We start from the raw sequence: 19239 nt of genomic DNA on the forward strand, positions 1-19239 counted from the left end.
ACCCATGCTGACCCCTGACCACTGCTGGCTATGATAGAAAGGTGTCAGGACACACAGGACATGGCAGCTTGCTGTGTATGAGGGGTGTAGTCACAGAGGGGTCAGAGCACCCATGCTGACCCCTGACCACTGCTGGCTATGATAGAAAGGTGTCAGGACACACAGGACATGGCAGCTCGCTGTGTATGGTGGGTGTAGTCACAGAGGGGTCAGAGCGCTTATGCTGACCCCTGACCACTGCTGGCTATGATAGAAAGGTGTCAGGACACAGGACATGGCAGCTCCCTATGTATGGGGGTGTAGTCACAGAGGGGTCAGAGCACCCATGCTGACCCCTGACCACTGCTGGCTATGATAGAAAGGTGTCAGGACACACAGCACATGGCAGCTCGCTGTGTATGGGGGATGTAGTCACAGAGGGGTCAGAGCGCCCATGCTGACCCCTGACCACTGCTGGCTATGATAGAAAGGTGTCAGGACACACAGGACATGGCAGCTCGCTGTGTATGGGGGGTGTAGTGACTATCTTACCCTTGCTGGCTATGGTAGTTATGCTGATATCGCTGTTCCTGTATGATTGTACATATTACACACAGACCTGTTACATTCGGGAGGATTGTGGTTATAATCGGGGCCAGTAGTCATGGACATGGTGGTCAGAGAGTTGTATGGTGAAGCTACACCTCTTGTAGAGTGTATACAGCAGGATCATGGCTCGTAGCAATTGCTTGCATATATTGAGCATCCTGGCCCCCTCCGTCCCCTGGTAGAGTTGTGGGTGCCGCCCCCGGCTGATGACTCTGAAGAAGGCCGAGTTGGCTGATATCTGGAGGCGGCTGCAGCAGCGCGGAGGCTGAGCCGTGATTAATCTACCAAACACCAGGTCCAGGCCCCGCAGAGGCAGCGGCTGCGGCTCGATGATCCCCCGGCATTCTGCAGCAGCTCTTCTCCGGGGGGGACAGGCAGGAAGAGGGGGGCGGCCATGGGGTTTTGGAGTTGCGCCTCTGATCCAGCGCAGACTCTCATCTAACGACGTCCACGGAGACCAGAGCTGGTAGGAGGCCATCACTGCACCTACAGGAGGAAGAGAGCGGAATGAAGGTGCGCCCACCGGGGTGACCCCTCTCCATAGACATGTGCAGCGTACCCGACATACACACGGGAGAGATGTGCGGGACCTCACACACTTGTTTTCTCTGATGTTGTCACATGCTCGGGCTCTCTCTCTCTCTCTCTGATGTCACGAGCTCGGGCTCTCTCTCTCTCATGTCACGCGCTCGGGCTCTCTCTCTCTCTGATGATGTCTCGGGCTCTCTCTCTCTCTGATGTCACGCGCTCGGGCTCTCTCTCTCTCTCTCTCTCTCTCTGATGACGTCACGCGCTCATTTTCTCTGATGTTGTCACATGCTCAAGCTCTCTCTGATGACGTCTCGGGCTCTCTCTCTCTGATGACGTCACGCGCTCGGGCTCTCTCTCTCTCTGATGACGTCACACGCTCGGGCTCTCTCTCTGATGACGTCACACGCTCGGGCTCTCTCTCTCTCTCTGATGACGTCACGCGCTCGGGCTCTCTCTCTCTCTGATGACGTCACGCGCTCGGGCTCTCTCTCTCTCTGATAACCTCACACACTCGTTTTCTCTCATGACGTCACGCGCTCAGGCTCTCTCTCTCATGACGTCACACGCTCGGGCTCTTTCTCTCTCATGACGTCACGTGCTGAGGCTCTCTCTCTCTCTGATGACTTTACGCGCTCAGGCTCTCTCTCATGACGTCACACACTCGGGCTCTCTCTGATGACGTCTCGGGCTCTCTCTCTCTCTGATGACGTCATGTGCTCGGGCTCTCTCTCTCTCTCTGATGATGTCACGCGCTCGGGCTCTCTCTATCTCTCTGATGACGTCACGCGCTCGGGCTCTCTCTAATGACGTCACGCGCTCGGACTCTCTCTCTCTTATGACGTCACGCGCTCGGGCTCTCTCTCTCTGATGACGTCACGCGCTCGGGCTCTCTCTCTCTGATGACGTCACGCGCTCGGGCTCTCTCTCTCTGATGACTTCACGCGCTCGGGCTCTCTCTCTCTCTCATGACGTCACGTGCTCAGGCTCTCTCTCTCTGATGACTTCACGCGCTTGGGCTCTCTCTGATGACGTCACGCGCTCGGGCTCTCTCTCTCTCTGATGATGTCACGCGCTCGGGCTCTCTCTCTGATGACGTCACGCGCTCGGGCTCTCTCTCTGATGACGTCACGCGCTCGGGCTCTCTCTCTGATGACGTCACGCACTCGAGCTCTCTCTCTCTGATGACGTCACGCGCTCGGGCTCGCTCTCTCTCTCTCTGATGACGTCACGCGCTCAGGCTCTATCTATCTCTGATGACGTCACGCGCTCGGGCTCTATCTCTCTCTGATGACGTCACGCGCTCGGGCTCTATCTCTCTCTGATGACGCCACGCGCTCGGGCTCTATCTCTCTCTGATGACGTCACGCGCTCAGGCTCTCTCTCTCTGATGACGTCACGCGCTCGGGCTCGCTCTCTCTCTCTCTGATGACGTCACGCGCTCAGGCTCTCTCTCTCTCTGATGACGTCACGCGCTCAGGCTCTCTCTCTCTCTCTCTCTGCTGTCCCCGGACCACTGCTGGCTATGATAGAAAGGTGTCAGGACACCGGACATGGCAGCTGGCTGTGTATGGGGGTGTAGTCACAGAGAGGTCAGAGCACCCATGCTGACCCCTGACCACTGCTGGCTATGATAGAAAGGTGTCAGGACACACAGGACATGGCAGCTCGCTGTGTATGGGGGGTGTAGTCACAGAGGTCAGAGCACCCATGCTGACCCCGGACCACTGCTGGCTATGATAGAAAGGTGTCAGGACACAGGACATGGCAGCTGGCTGTGTATGGGGGTGTAGTCACAGAGGGGTCAGAGCGCCCATGCTGACCCCGGACCACTGCTGGCTATGATAGAAAGGTGTCAGGACACAGGACATGGCAGCTGGCTGTGTATGGGGGTGTAGTCACAGAGAGGTCAGAGCACCCATGCTGACCCCTGACCACTGCCGGCTATGATAGAAAGGTGTCAGGATACAGGACATGGCAGCTCGCTGTGTATGGGGGGTGTAGTCACAGAGGGGTCAGAGTGCCCATGCTGACCCCGGACCACTGCTGGCTATGGTAGAAAGGTGTCAGGACACACAAGACATGGCAGCTGGCTGTGTATGGGGGGTGTAGTCACAGAGGGGTCAGAGCACCCATGCTGACCCCTGACCACTGCTGGCTATGATAGAAAGGTGTCAGGACACACAAGACATGGCAGCTGGCTGTGTATGGGGGGTGTAGTCACAGAGGGGTCAGAGCACCCATGCTGACCCCTGACCACTGCTGGCTATGATAGAAAGGTGTCAGGACATGGCAGGTCGCTGTGTATGGGGGTGTACTCACAGAGGGGTCAGAGCACCCATGCTGACCCCTGACCACTGCTGGCTATGATAGAAAGGTGTCAGGACACACAGGACATGGCAGCTCGCTGTGTATGGGGGGGTGTAGTCACAGAGGGGTCAGAGCACCCATGCTGACCCCTGACCACTGCTGGCTATGATAGAAAGGTGTCAGGACACAGGACATGGCAGCTCGCTGTGTATGGGGGGTGTAGTCACAGAGAGGTCAGAGGGCCCTTGCTGACCCCTGACCACTGCTGGCTATGATAGAAAGGTGTCAGGACACACAGGACATGGCAGCTCGCTGTGTATGGGGGGTGTAGTCACAGAGGGGTCGGAGCGCCCATGCTGACCCCTGACCACTGCTGGCTATAATAGAAAGGTGTCAGGACACAGGACATGGCAGCTCGCTGTGTATGGGGGGTGTAGTCACAGAGGGGTCAGAGCGCCCATGCTGACCCCTGACCACTGCCGGCTATGATAGAAAGGTGTCGGGACACGCAGGACATGGCAGCTCGCTGTGTATGGGGGGTGTAGTCACAGAGGGGTCAGAGCGCCCATGCTGACCCCTGACCACTGCTGGCTATGATAGAAAGGTGTCAGGACACAGGACATGGCAGCTCGCTGTGTATGGGGGGTGTAGTCACAGAGGGGTCAGAGCGCCCATGCTGACCCCTGACCACTGCTGGCTATGATAGAAAGGTGTCAGGACACACAGGACATGGCAGCTCGCTGTGTATGGGGGTGTAGTCACAGAGAGGTCAGAGCGCCCATGCTGACTCCTGCCGGCTATGATAGAAAGGTGTCGGGACACACAGGACATGGCAGCTCGCTGTGTATGGGGGGTGTAGTCACAGAGGGGTCAGAGCGCCCATGCTGACCCCTGACCACTGCTGGCTATGATAGAAAGGTGTCAGGACACGCAGGACATGTCAGCTCGCTGTGTATGGGGGGTGTAGTCACAGAGGGGTCGGAGCGCCCATGCTGACTCCTGACCACTGCTGGCTATAATAGAAAGGTGTCAGGACACAGGACATGGCAGCTCGCTGTGTATGGGGGGTGTAGTCACAAATGGGTCAGAGCACCCATGCTGACCCCTGACCACTGCTGGCTATGATAGAAAGGTGTCAGGACACACAGGACATGGCAGCTCGCTGTGTATGGGGGGTGTAATCACAGAGCGGTGAGAGCGCCCATGCTGACCCCCTGACCACTGCTGGCTATGATAGAAAGGTGTCAGGACACACAGGACATGGCAGCTCGCTATGTATGGGGGATGTAGTCACAGAGGGGTCAGAGTACCCATGCTGACCCCTGACCACTGCTGGCTATGATAGAAAGGTGTCAGGACACACAGGACATGGCAGCTCGCTGTGCATGAGGGGTGTAGTCACAGAGGGGTCAGAGTGCCCATGCTGACCCCTGACCACTGCTGGCTATGATAGAAAGGTGTCAGGACACAGGACATGGCAGCTCCCTATGTATGGGGGTGTAGTCACAGGGGGGTCAGAGCACCGATGCTGACCCCTGACCACTGCTGGCTATGATAGAAAGGTGTCAGGACACACAGGACATGGCAGCTCGCTGTGTATGGGGGGTGTAGTCACAGAGGGGTCAGAGCGCCCATGCTGACACCTGACCACTGCTGGCTATGATAGAAAGGTGTCAGGACACAGGACATGGTAGCTCGCTGTGTATGGGGATGTAGTCACAGAGGGGTCAGAGCACCCATGCTGACCCCTGACCACTGCTGGCTATGATAGAAAGGTGTCAGGACACACAGCACATGGCAGCTCGCTGTGTATGGGGGATGTAGTCACAGAGGGGTCAGAGCGCCCATGCTGACCCCTGACCACTGCTGGCTATGATAGAAAGGTGTCAGGACACACAGCACATGGCAGCTCGCTGTGTATGGGGGATGTAGTCACAGAGGGGTCAGAGCGCCCATGCTGACCCCTGACCACTGCTGGCTATGATAGAAAGGTGTCAGGACACACAGGACATGGCAGCTCGCTGTGTATGGGGGGTGTAGTGACTATCTTACCCTTGCTGGCTATGGTAGTTATGCTGATATCGCTGTTCCTGTATGATTGTACATATTACACACAGACCTGTTACATTCGGGAGGATTGTGGTTATAATCGGGGCCAGTAGTCATGGACATGGTAGTCAGAGAGTTGTATGGTAAAGCTACACCTCTTGTAGAGTGTATACAGCAGGATCATGGCTCGTAGCAATTGCTTGCATATATTGAGCATCCTGGCCCCCTCCGTCCCCTGGTAGAGTTGTGGGTGCCGCCCCCGGCTGATGACTCTGGAGAAGGCCGAGTTGGCTGACATCTGGAGGCGGCTGCAGCAGCGCGGAGGCTGAGCTGTGATTAATCTACCAAACACCAGGTCCAGGCCCCGCAGAGGCAGCGGCTGCGGCGCGATGATCCCCCGGCATTCTGCAGCAGCTCTTCTCCGGGGGGGACAGGCAGGAAGAGGGGGGCGGCCATGGGGTTTTGGGGTTGCGCCTCTGATCCAGCGCAGACTCTCATCTAACAACGTCCACGGAGACCAGAGCTGGTAGGAGGCCATCACTGCACCTACAGGAGGAAGAGAGCGGAATGAAGGTGCGCCCACCGGGGTGACCCCTCTCCATAGACATGTGCAGCGTACCCGACATACACACGGGAGAGATGTGCGGGACCTCACACACTTGTTTTCTCTGATGTTGTCACATGCTCGGGCTCTCTCTCTCTCTCTGATGTCACGAGCTCGGGCTCTCTCTCTCTCATGTCACGCGCTCGGGCTCTCTCTCTCTCTAATGATGTCACGCGCTCGGGCTCTCTCTCTCTCTCTGATGACGTCACGCGCTCGGGCTCTCTTTCTCTGATGATATCACGCGCTCGGGCTCTCTCTCTCTCTCTCTGATGACGTCACGCGCTCGGGCTCTCTCTCTCTCTGATGACGTCACGCGCTCGGGCTCTCTGATGACGTCACACGCTCGGGCTCTCTCTCTCTGATGACGTCACACGCTCGGGCTCTCTCTCTTTCTCTCTGATGACGTCACGCGCTCGGGCTCTCTCTGATAACCTCACACACTCGTTTTCTCTCATGACGTCACGTGCTCAGGCTCTCTCTCTCTCTCATGACGTCACGTGCTCAGGCTCTCTCTCTCATGACGTCACACGCTCGGGCTCTCTCTCTCTGTCTCTCTCATGACGTCACGCGCTCAGGCTCTCTGATGATATCACGCGCTCGGGCTCTCTCTCTCTCTCTGATGACGTCACGCGCTCGGGCTCTCTCTCTCTCTGATGACGTCACGCGCTCGGGCTCTCTCTGATGACGTCACGCGCTCGGGCTCTCTCTGATGACGTCACGCGCTCGGGCTCTCCCTCTCTGATGACGTCACGCGCTCGGGCTCTCTCTCTCTCTGATGACGTCACGCGCTCGGGCTCTCTCTCTCTGATGACGTCACGTGCTCGGGCTCTCTCTCTCTGATGACGTCACGCGCTCGGGCTCTCTCTCTCTCTGATGACGTCACGCGCTCAGGCACTCTCTCTGATGACTTCACGCGCTCGGGCTCTCTCTCATGACGTCACGTGCTCAGGCTCTCTCTCTCTGATGACGTCACGCGCTCGGGCTCTCTCTCTGATGACGTCACGCGCTCGGGCTCTCTCTCTCTGTTGACGTCACACGCTCGGGCTCTCTCTCTCTCTGATGATGTCACGCGCTCGGGCTCTCTGATGACGTCAAACGCTTGGGTTCTCTCTCTCTCTCTCTCTGATGACGTTGCACGCTCGGGCTCTCTGATGACGTCACGCGCTCGGGCTCTCTCTCTGATGACGTCACGCGCTCGGGTTCTCTTTCTCTCTGATGACGTCACGTGCCCGGGCTCTCTCTCTCTCTGATGACATCACGCGCTCGGGCTCTCTCCCTCTCTGATGACGTCACGCGCTCGGGCTCTCTCTCTCTGATGACGTAACGCGCTCGGGCTCTCTCTCTCTGATGACGTCACGCGCTCGGGCTCTCCCTCTCTCTGATGACGTCACGCGCTCGGGCTCTCTCTCTCTGATGACGTCACGCGCTCGGGCTCTCTCTCTCTGATGACGTCACGCGCTTGGGCTCTCTCTCTCTCTGATGACGTCACGCGCTCGGGCTCTCTCTCTCTCTGATGACGTCACGCGCTCGGGCTCTCTCTGATGACGTCACGCGCTCGGGCTCTCTCTGATGACGTCACGCGCTCGGGCTCTCTCTCTCTGATGACGTCACGCGCTCGGGCTCTCTCTCATGACGTCACGTGCTCTGGCTCTCTCTCTCTGATGACGTCACGCGCTCGGGCTCTCTCTCTGATGACGTCACGCGCTCGGGCTCTCTCCCTCTGATGACGTCACGCGCTCGGGCTCTCTCTCTCTCTGATGATGTCACGCGCTCAGGCTCTCTCTCTGATGACGTCAAACGCTTGGGTTCTCTCTCTCTCTCTCTGATGACGTTGCACGCTCGGTCTCTCTGATGACGTCACGCGCTCGGGCTCTCTCTCTGATGACGTCACGCGCTCGGGCTCTCTCTCTGATGATGTCACGCGCTCGGGCTCTCTCTCTGATGACGTCAAACGCTTGGGTTCTCTCTCTCTCTCTGATGACGTCACGCGCTCGGGCTCTCTCTCTCTGATGACGTCACGCGCTCGGGCTCTCTCTCTCATGACGTCACGCGCTCGGGCTCTCTCTCTCTCTCTGATGACGTCACACACTCGGGCTCTCTCTCTCTCTCTGATGATATCACGCGCTCGGGCTCTCTCTTTCTCTCTGATGACGTCACGTGCCCGGGCTCTCTCTCTCTCTGATAACCTCACACACTCGTTTTCACTCATGACGTCACGCGCTCAGGTTCTTTCTCATGACGTCACGTGCTCAGGCTCTCTCTCTCTCTCTCTGATGACTTCACGCGCTCGGGCTCTCTCTGATGACGTCACATGCTCGGGCTCTCTCTCTCTGATGACGTCACACGCTCAGGCTCTCTCTCTCTGATGACGTCACGCGCTCGGGCTCTCTCTCTGATGACGTCACGCGCTCGGGCTCTCATTCTCTCTCTGATGATATCACGCGCTCGGGCTCTCCTTCTCTCTCTGATGATATCACGCGCTCGGGCTCTCCCTCTCTCTGATGATATCACGCGCTCGGGCTCTCTCTCTCTCTGATGACGTCACGCACTCGGGCTCTCTCTCTCTCTCTGATGACGTCACACGCTCGGGCTCTCTCTGATGACGTCACACGCTTGGGCTCTCTCTCTCTCTCTCTGATGACGTCACGCGCTCGGGCTCTCTCTCTCTCTCTCTCTCTCTCTGATGACGTCAAGCGCTCAGGCTTTCTCTCTCTGATGACGTCACGCGCTCGGGCTCTCTCTCTCTCTCTGATGACGTCACGCGCTCGGGCTCTCTCTCTCTCTCTCTCTGATGACGTCACGTGCTCGGGCTCTCTCTCTCTGATGATATCACGCGCTCGGGCTCTCTCTCTCTCTGATGACGTCACACGCTCAGGCTTTCTCTCTCTGATGACGTCACACGTTCGGGCTCTCTCTCTCTCTGATGACGTCACGCGCTCGGGCTCTCTCTCTGATGACGTCACACGCTTGGGCTCTCTCTCTGATGACGTCACGTGCTCGGGCTCTCTTTCTCTCTCTGATGACGTCACGCGCTCAGGCTTTCTCTCTCTGATGACGTCACACGCTCGGGCTCTCTCTCTCTCTGATGACGTCACGCGCTCGGGCTCTCTCTCTCTCTCTGATGACGTCACACGCTTGGGCTCTCTCTCTCTGATGACGTCACGTGCTCGGGCTCTCTCTCTGATGACGTCACGCGCTCAGGCTCTCTCTCTCTGATGACGTCACGCGCTCGGGCTCTCTCTCTCTCTGATGACGTCACGCGCTCGGGCTCTCTCTCTCTTTGATGATATCACGCGCTCGGGCTCTCCCTCTCTCTGATGATGTCATGCGCTCGGGCTCTCTCTCTCTCTCTGATGACGTCACACGCTCGGGCTCTCTCTGATGACGTCACGTGCTCGGGCTCTCTCTCTCTGATGACGTCACGCGCTCAGGCTCTCTCTCCCTCTGATGATGTCACGCGCTCGGTCTCTCTCTCTCTGATGACGTCACGCGCTCGGACTCTCTCTCTCTGACGTCACGCGCTCGGGCTCTCCCTCTCTGATGACGTCACGCGCTCGGGCTCTCTCTCCCTCTGATGATGTCACGCGCTCGGGCTCTCTCTCTCTGATGACGTCACGCGCTCGGGCTCTCTCTCTCTGACGTCACGCGCTCGGGCTCTCCCTCTCTGATGACGTCACGCGCTCGGGCTCTCTCTCTCTGATGACGTCACGCGCTCGGGCTCTCTCTCTGATGACGTCACGCGCTCGGGCTCTCATTCTCTCTCTGATGATATCACGCGCTCGGGCTCTCTCTCTCTCTGATGACGTCACGCGCTCGGGCTCTCTCTCTCTGATGACGTCACGCGCTCGGGCTCTCTCTCTGATGACGTCACGCGCTCGGGCTCTCATTCTCTCTCTGATGATATCACGCGCTCGGGCTCTCCCTCTCTCTGATGATGTCACGCGCTCGGGCTCTCTCTCTCTCTGATGACGTCACGCGCTCGGGCTCTCTCTCTGATGACGTCACGCGCTCGGGCTCTCTCTCACTCTCTGATGATATCACGCGCTCGGGCTCTCTCTTTCTCTCTGATGACTTCACGTGCCCGGGCTCTCTCTCTCTCTGATAACCTCACACACTTGTTTTCTCTCATGACGTCACGGGCTCAGGCTCTCTCTCTCTCTCTGATGACGTCACGTGCTCGGGCTCTCTCTGATGACGTCACGTGCTCGGGCTCTCTCTCTCTGATGACGTCACGCGCTCAGGCTCTCTCTCTCTGATGACGTCACAAGCTCGGGCTCTCCCTCTCTCTGATGATGTCACGCGCTCGGGCTCTCTCTCTCTCTGATGACGTCACGCACTCGGGCTCTCTCTCTCTCTGATGACGTCACACGCTCGGGCTCTCTCTGATGACGTCACACGCTTGGGCTCTCTCTCTCTCTCTGATGACGTCACGTGCTCGGGCTCTCTCTCTCTGATGACGTCAAGCGCTCAGGCTTTCTCTCTCTGATGACGTCACGCGCTCGGGCTCTCTCTCTCTCTGATGATATCACGCGCTCGGGCTCTCTCTCTCTCTGATGACGTCACACGCTCGGGCTCTCTCTCTCTGATGATGTCACGTGCTCGGGCTCTCTTTCTCTCTCTGATGACGTCACACGCTCAGGCTTTCTCTCTCTGATGACGTCACGCGCTCGGGCTCTCTCTCTCTCTGATGACGTCATGCGCTCGGGCTCTCTCTCTCTCTGATGACGTCACACGCTTGGGCTCTCTCTCTCTCTGATGACGTCACGTGCTCGGGCTCTCTCTCTCTGATGACGTCACGCGCTCGGGCTCTCTCTCTCTCTGATGACGTCACTCGCTCGGGCTCTCTCTCTCTGATGATATCACGCGCTCGGGCTCTCCCTCTCTCTGATGATATCACGCGCTCGGGCTCTCCCTCTCTCTGATGATGTCACGCACTCGGGCTCTCTCTCTCTCTGATGACGTCACGCACTCGGGCTCTCTCTCTCTCTCTCTGATGACGTCACACGCTCGGGCTCTCTCTGATGACGTCACACGCTCGGGCTCTCTCTGATGACGTCACACGCTTGGGCTCTCTCTCTCTGATGACGTCACGTGCTCGGGCTCTCTCTCTCTGATGACGTCACGCGCTCAGGCTCTCTCTCTCTGATGACGTCACGCGCTCGGGCTCTCTCTCTCTCTGATGATGTCACGCGCTCGGGCTCTCTCTCTCTGATGACGTCACGCGCTCGGGCTCTCTCTCTCTGATGACGTCACGCGCTCGGGCTCTCCCTCTCTCTGATGACGTCAAGCGCTCGGGCTCTCTCTCTCTCTCTGATGACGTCACGCGCTCGGGCTCTCTCTCTCTAATGACGTCACACGCTCGGGCTCTCTCTCTCTGATGACGTCACGCGCTCGGGCTCTCTCTCTCTGATGACGTCACGCGCTCGGGCTCTCTCTCTTTGATGACGTCACGCGCTCGGGCTCTCTCTCTCTCTTTGATGACGTCACGCGCTCAGGCTCTCTCTCTCTCTGATGACGTCACGCGCTCGGGCTCTCTCTCTCTCTGATGACGTCACGTGCTCGGGCTCTCTCTCTCTGATGACGTCACGCGCTCGGGCTCTCTCTCTCTCTGATGACGTCACGCGCTCGGGCTCTCTCTCTCTGATGACGTCATGCGCTCGGGCTCTCTCTCTCTCTGATGACGTCACACGCTTGGGCTCTCTCTCTCTCTGATGACGTCACGTGCTCGGGCTCTCTCTCTCTGATGACGTCACGCGCTCGGGCTCTCTCTCTCTGATGACGTCACTCGCTCGGGCTCTCTCTCTCTGATGACGTCACGCGCTCGGGCTCTCTCTCTCTGATGACGTCACGCGCTCGGGCTCTCTCTCTTTGATGACGTCACGCGCTCGGGCTCTCTCTCTCTCTTTGATGACGTCACGCGCTCAGGCTCTCTCTCTCTCTGATGACGTCACGCGCTCGGGCTCTCTCTCTCTCTGATGACGTCACGTGCTCGGGCTCTCTCTCTCTCTCTGATGACGTCATGTGCTCGGGCTCTCTCTCTCTGATGACGTCACGCGCTCGGGCTCTCTCTCTCTCTGATGACGTCACGCGCTCGGGCTCTCTCTCTCTGATGACGTCATGCGCTCGGGCTCTCTCTCTCTCTGACGTCACACGCTTGGGCTCTCTCTCTCTCTGATGACGTCACGTGCTCGGGCTCTCTCTCTCTGATGACGTCACGCGCTCGGGCTCTCTCTCTCTCTGATGACGTCACTCGCTCGGGCTCTCTCTCTCTGATGATATCACGCGCTCGGGCTCTCCCTCTCTCTGATGATATCACGCGCTCGGGCTCTCCCTCTCTCTGATGATGTCACGCGCTCGGGCTCTCTCTCTCTCTGATGACGTCACGCACTCGGGCTCTCTCTCTCTCTCTCTGATGACGTCACACGCTCGGGCTCTCTCTGATGACGTCACACGCTTGGGCTCTCTCTCTCTGATGACGTCACGTGCTCGGGCTCTCTCTCTCTGATGACGTCACGCGCTCAGGCTCTCTCTCTCTGATGACGTCACGCGCTCGGGCTCTCTCTCTCTCTGATGATGTCACGCGCTCGGGCTCTCTCTCTCTGATGACGTCACGCGCTCGGGCTCTCTCTCTCTGATGACGTCACGCGCTCGGGCTCTCCCTCTCTCTGATGACGTCAAGCGCTCGGGCTCTCTCTCTCTCTCTGATGACGTCACGCGCTCGGGCTCTCTCTCTCTAATGACGTCACACGCTCGGGCTCTCTCTCTCTGATGACGTCACGCGCTCGGGCTCTCTCTCTCTGATGACGTCACGCGCTCGGGCTCTCTCTCTCTCTTTGATGACGTCACGCGCTCAGGCTCTCTCTCTTTGATGACGTCACGCGCTCAGGCTCTCTCTCTCTCTGATGACGTCACGCGCTCGGGCTCTCTCTCTCTCTGATGACGTCACGTGCTCGGGCTCTCTCTCTCTCTCTGATGACGTCATGTGCTCGGGCTCTCTCTCTCTGATGACGTCACGCGCTCGGGCTCTCTCTCTCTCTGATGACGTCACGCGCTCAGGCTCTCTCTCTCTGATGACGTCATGCGCTCGGGTTCTCTCTCTCTGATGACGTCACGCGCTCGGGCTCTCTCTCTCTCTGATGACGTCACGCGCTCGGGCTCTCTCTCTCTGATGACGTCACGCGCTCGGGCTCTCTCTCTCTCTGATGACGTCACGCGCTCGGGCTCTCTCTCTCTCCGATGACGTCACGCTCGGGCTCTCTCTCTCTCCGATGACGTCACGCTCGGGCTCTCTCTCTCTCTGATGACGTCATGCGCTCGGGCTCTCTCTCTCTGATGACGTCATGCGCTCGGGCTCTCTCTCTCTGATGACGTCACGCGCTCGGGCTCTCTCTCTCTCTGATGACGTCACGCGCTCGGGCTCTCTCTCTCTCTGATGACGTCACGCGCTCGGGCTCTCTCTCTCTGATGACGTCACGTGCTCGGGCTCTCTCTCTCTCTCTCTCTGATGACGTCACGCGCTCGGGCTCTCTCTCTGATGACGTCACGTGCTTGGGCTCTCTCTCTGATGACGTCACATGCTTGGGCTCTCTCTCTGTGATGACGTCACTCTGCCAGTTAGAGCCCGCCCTCCGTGTGACGTCACGCCTACCAATTAGCGCCCGCCCTCCGTGTGACGTCACGTTTACCAGTTAGAGCCCGCCCTCCGCTTGACGTCACGCCTACCAGCAGCCCCTCACTTCGTGGAGGATAGATGGCGGCTACGCACCGGAACTGCAATCCCGTCGCCATGACGACTGATGCGAGCCGGAAACGCCCATTTCCGCTTATCTCGCCGTGTGATTGGTCACCTCTACCGGACATAATGAGCATCACTGAGTGACAGACAGGCGACCCGACCAATAGGAAACAAAGCCTGACTGCACGAAGACGGAGACAGACACAGAGCGGCCGGTGAGAGGAGGAGAGGCACCGGGGAGGAGGAGGAGACACCGAGGGGGAGGGAGGAGGCTGAGGCACCGGGGAGGAGACACCGAGGGGGAGAGAGGAGGCTGAGGCACCGGGGAGGAGGCTGAGGCACCGGGGAGGAGGAGGAGACACCTAGGGGGAGAGAGGAGGCTGAGGCACCGGGGAGGAGGAGGTGGCTGAGGCACCGGGGAGGAGGAGGAGGCTGAGGCACCGGGGAGGAGGAGGAGACATCGAGGGGGAGAGAGGAGGCTGAGGCACCGGGTAGGAGGAGGAGAGGCACCGAGGAGGCTGAGGCTGAGGCACCGGGGAGGAGGCTGAGGCTGAGGCACCGGGGAGGAGGAGGAGGCTGAGGCACCGGGGAGGAGGCGGAGGCTGAGGCACTGGGGAGGAGGAGGCGGAGGCTGAGGCACTGGGGAGGAGGAGGCTGAGGCACCGGGGAGGAGGAGGAGGCTGAGGCACCGGGGAGGAGGAGGAGGCGGAGGCTGAGGCACCGGGGAGGAGGAGGAGGCGGAGGCTGAGGCACCGGGGAGGAGGAGGAGGCGGAGGCTGAGGCACCGGGGAGGAGGAGGAGGAGGAGGCTGAGGCACCGGGGAGGAGGAGGAGGAGGAGGAGGAGGAGGCTGAGGCACCGGGGAGGAGGAGGAGGAGGCTGAGGCACCGGGGAGGAGGAGGAGGAGGCTGAGGCACCGGGGAGGAGGAGGAGGAGGCTGAGGCACCGGGGAGGAGGAGGAGGAGGCTGAGGCACCGGGGAGGAGGAGGAGGAGGCTGAGGCACCGGGGAGGAGGAGGCTGAGGCACCGGGGAGGAGGAGGAGGAGGCTGAGGCACCGGGGAGGAGGAGGAGGAGGAGGCGGAGGCTGAGGCACCGGGGAGGAGGAGGAGGCGGAGGCTGAGGCACCGGGGAGGAGGAGGAGGAGGCGGAGGCTGAGGCACCGGGGAGGAGGAGGAGGCGGAGGCTGAGGCACCGGGGAGGAGGAGGAGGAGGCGGAGGCTGAGGCACCGGGGAGGAGGAGGAGGAGGCGGAGGCTGAGGCACCGGGGAGGAGGAGGAGGAGGCTGAGGCACCGGGGAGGAGGAGGAGGAGGCTGAGGCACCGGGGAGGAGGAGGAGGAGGCGGAGGCTGAGGCACCGGGGAGGAGGAGGAGGCGGAGGCTGAGGCACCGGGGAGGAGGAGGAGGCGGAGGCTGAGGCACCGGGGAGGAGGAGGAGGCGGAGGCTGAGGCACCGGGGAGGAGGAGGAGGCGGAGGCTGAGGCACCGGGGAGGAGGAGGAGGAGGAGGCTGAGGCCCCGGGGAGGAGGAGGCTGAGGCCCCGGGGAGGAGGAGGAGGAGGCTGAGGCCCCGGGGAGGAGGAGGAGGAGGCTGAGGCCCCGGGGAGGAGGAGGAGGAGGGCTGAGGCCCCGGGGAGTAGGAGGAGGAGGCGGCTGAGGCCCCGGGGAGTAGGAGGAGGGAGGCGGCTGAGGCCCCGGGGAGTAGGAGGAGGAGGCGGCTGAGGCCCCGGGGAGTAGGAGGAGGAGGCGGCTGAGGCCCCGGGGAGTAGGAGGAGGAGGCGGCTGAGGCCCCGGGGAGTAGGAGGAGGAGGCGGCTGAGGCCCCGGGGAGTAGGAGGAGGAGGCGGCTGAGGCCCCGGGGAGTAGGAGGAGGAGGCGGCTGAGGCCCCGGGGAGTAGGAGGAGGAGGCGGCTGAGGCCCCGGGGAGTAGGAGGAGGGAGGCGGCTGAGGCCCCGGGGAGTAGGAGGAGGAGGCGGCTGAGGCCCCGGGGGAGTAGGAGGAGGAGGCGGCTGAGGCCCCGGGGAGTAGGAGGAGGAGGCGGCTGAGGCCCCGGGGAGTAGGAGGAGGAGGCGGCTGAGGCCCCGGGGAGTAGGAGGAGGAGGCGGCTGAGGCCCCGGGGAGTAGGAGGAGGAGGCGGCTGAGGCCCCGGGGAGTAGGAGGAGGAGGCGGCTGAGGCCCCGGGGAGTAGGAGGAGGAGGCGGCTGAGGCCCCGGGGAGTAGGAGGAGGAGGCGGCTGAGGCCCCGGGGAGTAGGAGGAGGAGGCGGCTGAGGCCCCGGGGAGTAGGAGGAGGAGGCGGCTGAGGCCCCGGGGAGTAGGAGGAGGAGGCGGCTGAGGCCCCGGGGAGTAGGAGGAGGAGGCGGCTGAGGCCCCGGGGAGTAGGAGGAGGAGGCGGCTGAGGCCCCGGGGAGTAGGAGGAGGAGGCGGCTGAGGCCCCGGGGAGTAGGAGGAGGAGGCGGCTGAGGCCCCGGGGAGTAGGAGGAGGAGGCGGCTGAGGCCCCGGGGAGTAGGAGGAGGAGGCGGCTGAGGCCCCGGGGAGTAGGAGGAGGAGGCGGCTGAGGCCCCGGGGAGTAGGAGGAGGAGGCGGCTGAGGCCCCGGGGAGTAGGAGGAGGAGGCGGCTGAGGCCCCGGGGAGTAGGAGGAGGAGGCGGCTGAGGCCCCGGGGAGTAGGAGGAGGAGGCGGCTGAGGCCCCGGGGAGGAGGAGGAGGAGGCTGAGGCACCGGGGAGGAGGAGGCTGAGGCACCGGGGAGTAGGAGGAGAGACACCGGGGAGGAGGCTGAGGCCCCGGGGAGGAGGCTGAGGCACCGGGGAGGAGGCTGAGGCACTGGGGAGGAGGAGGCTGAGGCTGAGGCACTGGGGAGGAGGAGGCGGAGGCTGAGGCACTGGGGAGGAGGAGGCGGAGGCTGAGGCACTGGGGAGGAGGAGGCGGAGGCTGAGGCACTGGGGAGGAGGAGGCGGAGGCTGAGGCACTGGGGAGGAGGAGGCGGAGGCTGAGGCACTGGGGAGGAGGAGGCGGAGGCTGAGGCACCGGGGAGGAGGAGGAGGCGGCTGAGGCCCCGGGGAGTAGGAGGAGGAGGCGGCTGAGGCCCCGGGGAGTAGGAGGAGGAGGCGGCTGAGGCCCCGGGGAGTAGGAGGAGAGACACCGGGGAGGAGGCTGAGGCACTGGGGAGGAGGAGGCGGAGGCTGAGGCACTGGGGAGGAGGAGGCGGAGGCTGAGGCACTGGGGAGGAGGAGGCGGAGGCTGAGGCACTGGGGAGGAGGAGGCGGAGGCTGAGGCACTGGGGAGGAGGAGGAGGAGGCTGAGGCACTGGGGAGGAGGAGGAGGAGGCTGAGGCACTGGGGAGGAGGAGGAGGCGGAGGCTGAGGCACCGGGGAGGAGGCTGAGGCACTGGGGAGGAGGAGGCGGAGGCTGAGGCACTGGGGAGGAGGAGGCGGAGGCTGAGGCACTGGGGAGGAGGAGGCGGAGGCTGAGGCACTGGGGAGGAGGAGGCGGAGGCTGAGGCACTGGGGAGGAGGAGGCGGAGGCTGAGGCACTGGGGAGGAGGAGGCGGAGGCTGAGGCACTGGGGAGGAGGAGGCGGAGGCTGAGGCACCGGGGAGGAGGAGGCGGAGGCTGAGGCACCGGGGAGGAGGAGGAGGAGGAGGCGGCTGAGGCCCCGGGGAGGAGGAGGAGGCTGAGGCCCCGGGGAGGAGGAGGAGGAGGAGGCTGAGGCCCCGGGGAGGAGGAGGAGGAGGAGGCTGAGGCCCCGGGGAGGAGGAGGAGGAGGAGGCTGAGGCCCCGGGGAGGAGGAGGAGGCTGAGGCCCCGGGAGGAGGAGGAGGAGGAGGCTGAGGCACCGGGCAGGGGAGGAGACGGAGGAGGAGGCTGAGGCACCGGGCAGGGGGAGGAGACGGAGGAGGAGGCTGAGGCACCGGGCAGGGGAGGAGACGGAGGAGGAGGCTGAGGCACCGGGCAGGGGGAGGAGACGGAGGAGGAGGCTGAGGCACCGGGCAGGGGAGGAGACGGAGGAGGAGGCTGAGGCACCGGGCAGGGGAGGAGACGGAGGAGGAGGCTGAGGCACCGGGCAGGGGGAGGAGACGGAGGAGGAGGCTGAGGCACCGGGCAGGGGGAGGAGACGGAGGAGGAGGCTGAGGCACCGGGCAGGGGGAGGAGACGGAGGAGGAGGCTGAGGCACCGGGCAGGGGGAGCGGCTCCGGGGAGGCTTCATCCGTGTGATATCGCCTGCAGGGGCCATGGCGGAGCCGGAGCTGTTACTGGACTCTCACATTCGCCTTTGGGTCGTCCTTCCCATCGTCTTCATCACTTTCTTTGTTGGGATGATCCGTCATTACGTGTCCATCCTGCTCCAGAGCGACAAGAAGCTGACACAGGAGCAGGTGTCCGACAGGTAGTCACAGCCCCGCCCCCTGCCTCTACTGCCCCGCCCCCTGCAGATGACATCACTGATATGAGATAAGTTTCTGCCTCTTGTGTCTTCTCTATAGTCAGGTTCTGATCCGAAGCAGAATTCTCAGAGAAAACGGCAAATACATTTCCAAACAGGTAAGTGACCCCCGAGTGCCTGGGGGAAGGAGAGATGAAGCCCCCTGCCTCAATCTCCCCGCCCCTCTCCCATCTTCCGCTCCCAAGGGGGGCGGGGTCACATACTTTCCCTGTGATTTCTCTCTCCTCTTCCTCCTTGCCCCGCCCCTCTCCCCGCCCCCTGCTGGGGGGTCACATACTTTCCCTGTGATTTCTCTCTCCTCTTCCTCCTTGCCCCGCCCCTCTCCTCGCCCCCTGCTGGGGGGTCACATTCTTTCCCTGTGATTTCTCTCTCCTCCCTCCTCTCCCTCTCCTTGCCCCGCCCCTCTCCCCGCCCCCTGCTGGGGGGTCACATACTTTCCCTGTGATTTCTCTCTCCTCTTCCTCCTTGCCCCGCCCCTCTCCCCGCCCCCTGCTGGGGGGTCACATACTTTCCCTGTGATTTCTCTCTCCTCCCTCCTCTCCCTCTCCTTGTCCCGCCCTCTCCCCGCCCCTTGGGGGGGTCACATACTTTCCCTGTGATTTCTCTCTCCTCCCTCCTCTTCCTCCTTGCCCCGCCCCTTGCTGGGGGGTCACATACTTTCCGTGATTTCTCTCTCCTCCCTCCTCTTCCTCCTTGCCCGCCCCTCTCCCCGCCCCTGCTGCGGGGGTCACATACTTTCTCTGTGATTTCTCTCTCCTCCCTCCTCTTCCTCCTTGCCCCGCCCCTCTCCCCGCCCCCTGCTGGGGGGGTCACATACTTTCCCTGTGATTTCTCTCCCCGCCCCTTGCTCGGGGGGTCACATACTTTCCCTGTGATTTCTCTTTCTCTCCCTCCCTCCTCTTCCTCCTTGCCCCGCCCCTCTCCCCGCCCCCTGCTGGGGGGGTCACATACTTTCCCTGCGATTTCTCTCTCCTCCCTCCTCTCCCCG

The 19239-nt window shown here is 61.7% G+C and overlaps 1 protein-coding gene and 1 long non-coding RNA gene across 2 annotated transcripts; one reads left to right on the forward strand and one right to left on the reverse strand.

Moving 5' to 3' along the window:
- Positions 1-601: 601 nt before the first annotated feature.
- FANCD2OS (FANCD2 opposite strand) lies at positions 602-13917 on the reverse strand. Its single transcript, XM_072131568.1, has 2 exons — positions 13765-13917; positions 602-1074 (listed from the first exon to the last, which is right to left on the reverse strand). The coding sequence occupies exons 1-2, from the start codon at positions 13865-13867 to the stop codon at positions 623-625; spliced, it is 555 nt and encodes a 184-aa protein (XP_071987669.1). The 5' UTR covers positions 13868-13917; the 3' UTR covers positions 602-622.
- Positions 13883-18440, forward strand: LOC140106981 (uncharacterized). The gene is made up of 3 exons (XR_011850949.1): positions 13883-14029; positions 18035-18194; positions 18292-18440. It is a non-coding gene; the product is annotated as an uncharacterized lncRNA (long non-coding RNA).
- Positions 18441-19239: the final 799 nt, after the last annotated feature.

Source organism: Engystomops pustulosus, unplaced genomic scaffold, assembly GCF_040894005.1.
Source record: "Engystomops pustulosus unplaced genomic scaffold, aEngPut4.maternal MAT_SCAFFOLD_93, whole genome shotgun sequence".
Lineage (NCBI taxonomy): Eukaryota > Metazoa > Chordata > Amphibia > Anura > Leptodactylidae > Engystomops > Engystomops pustulosus.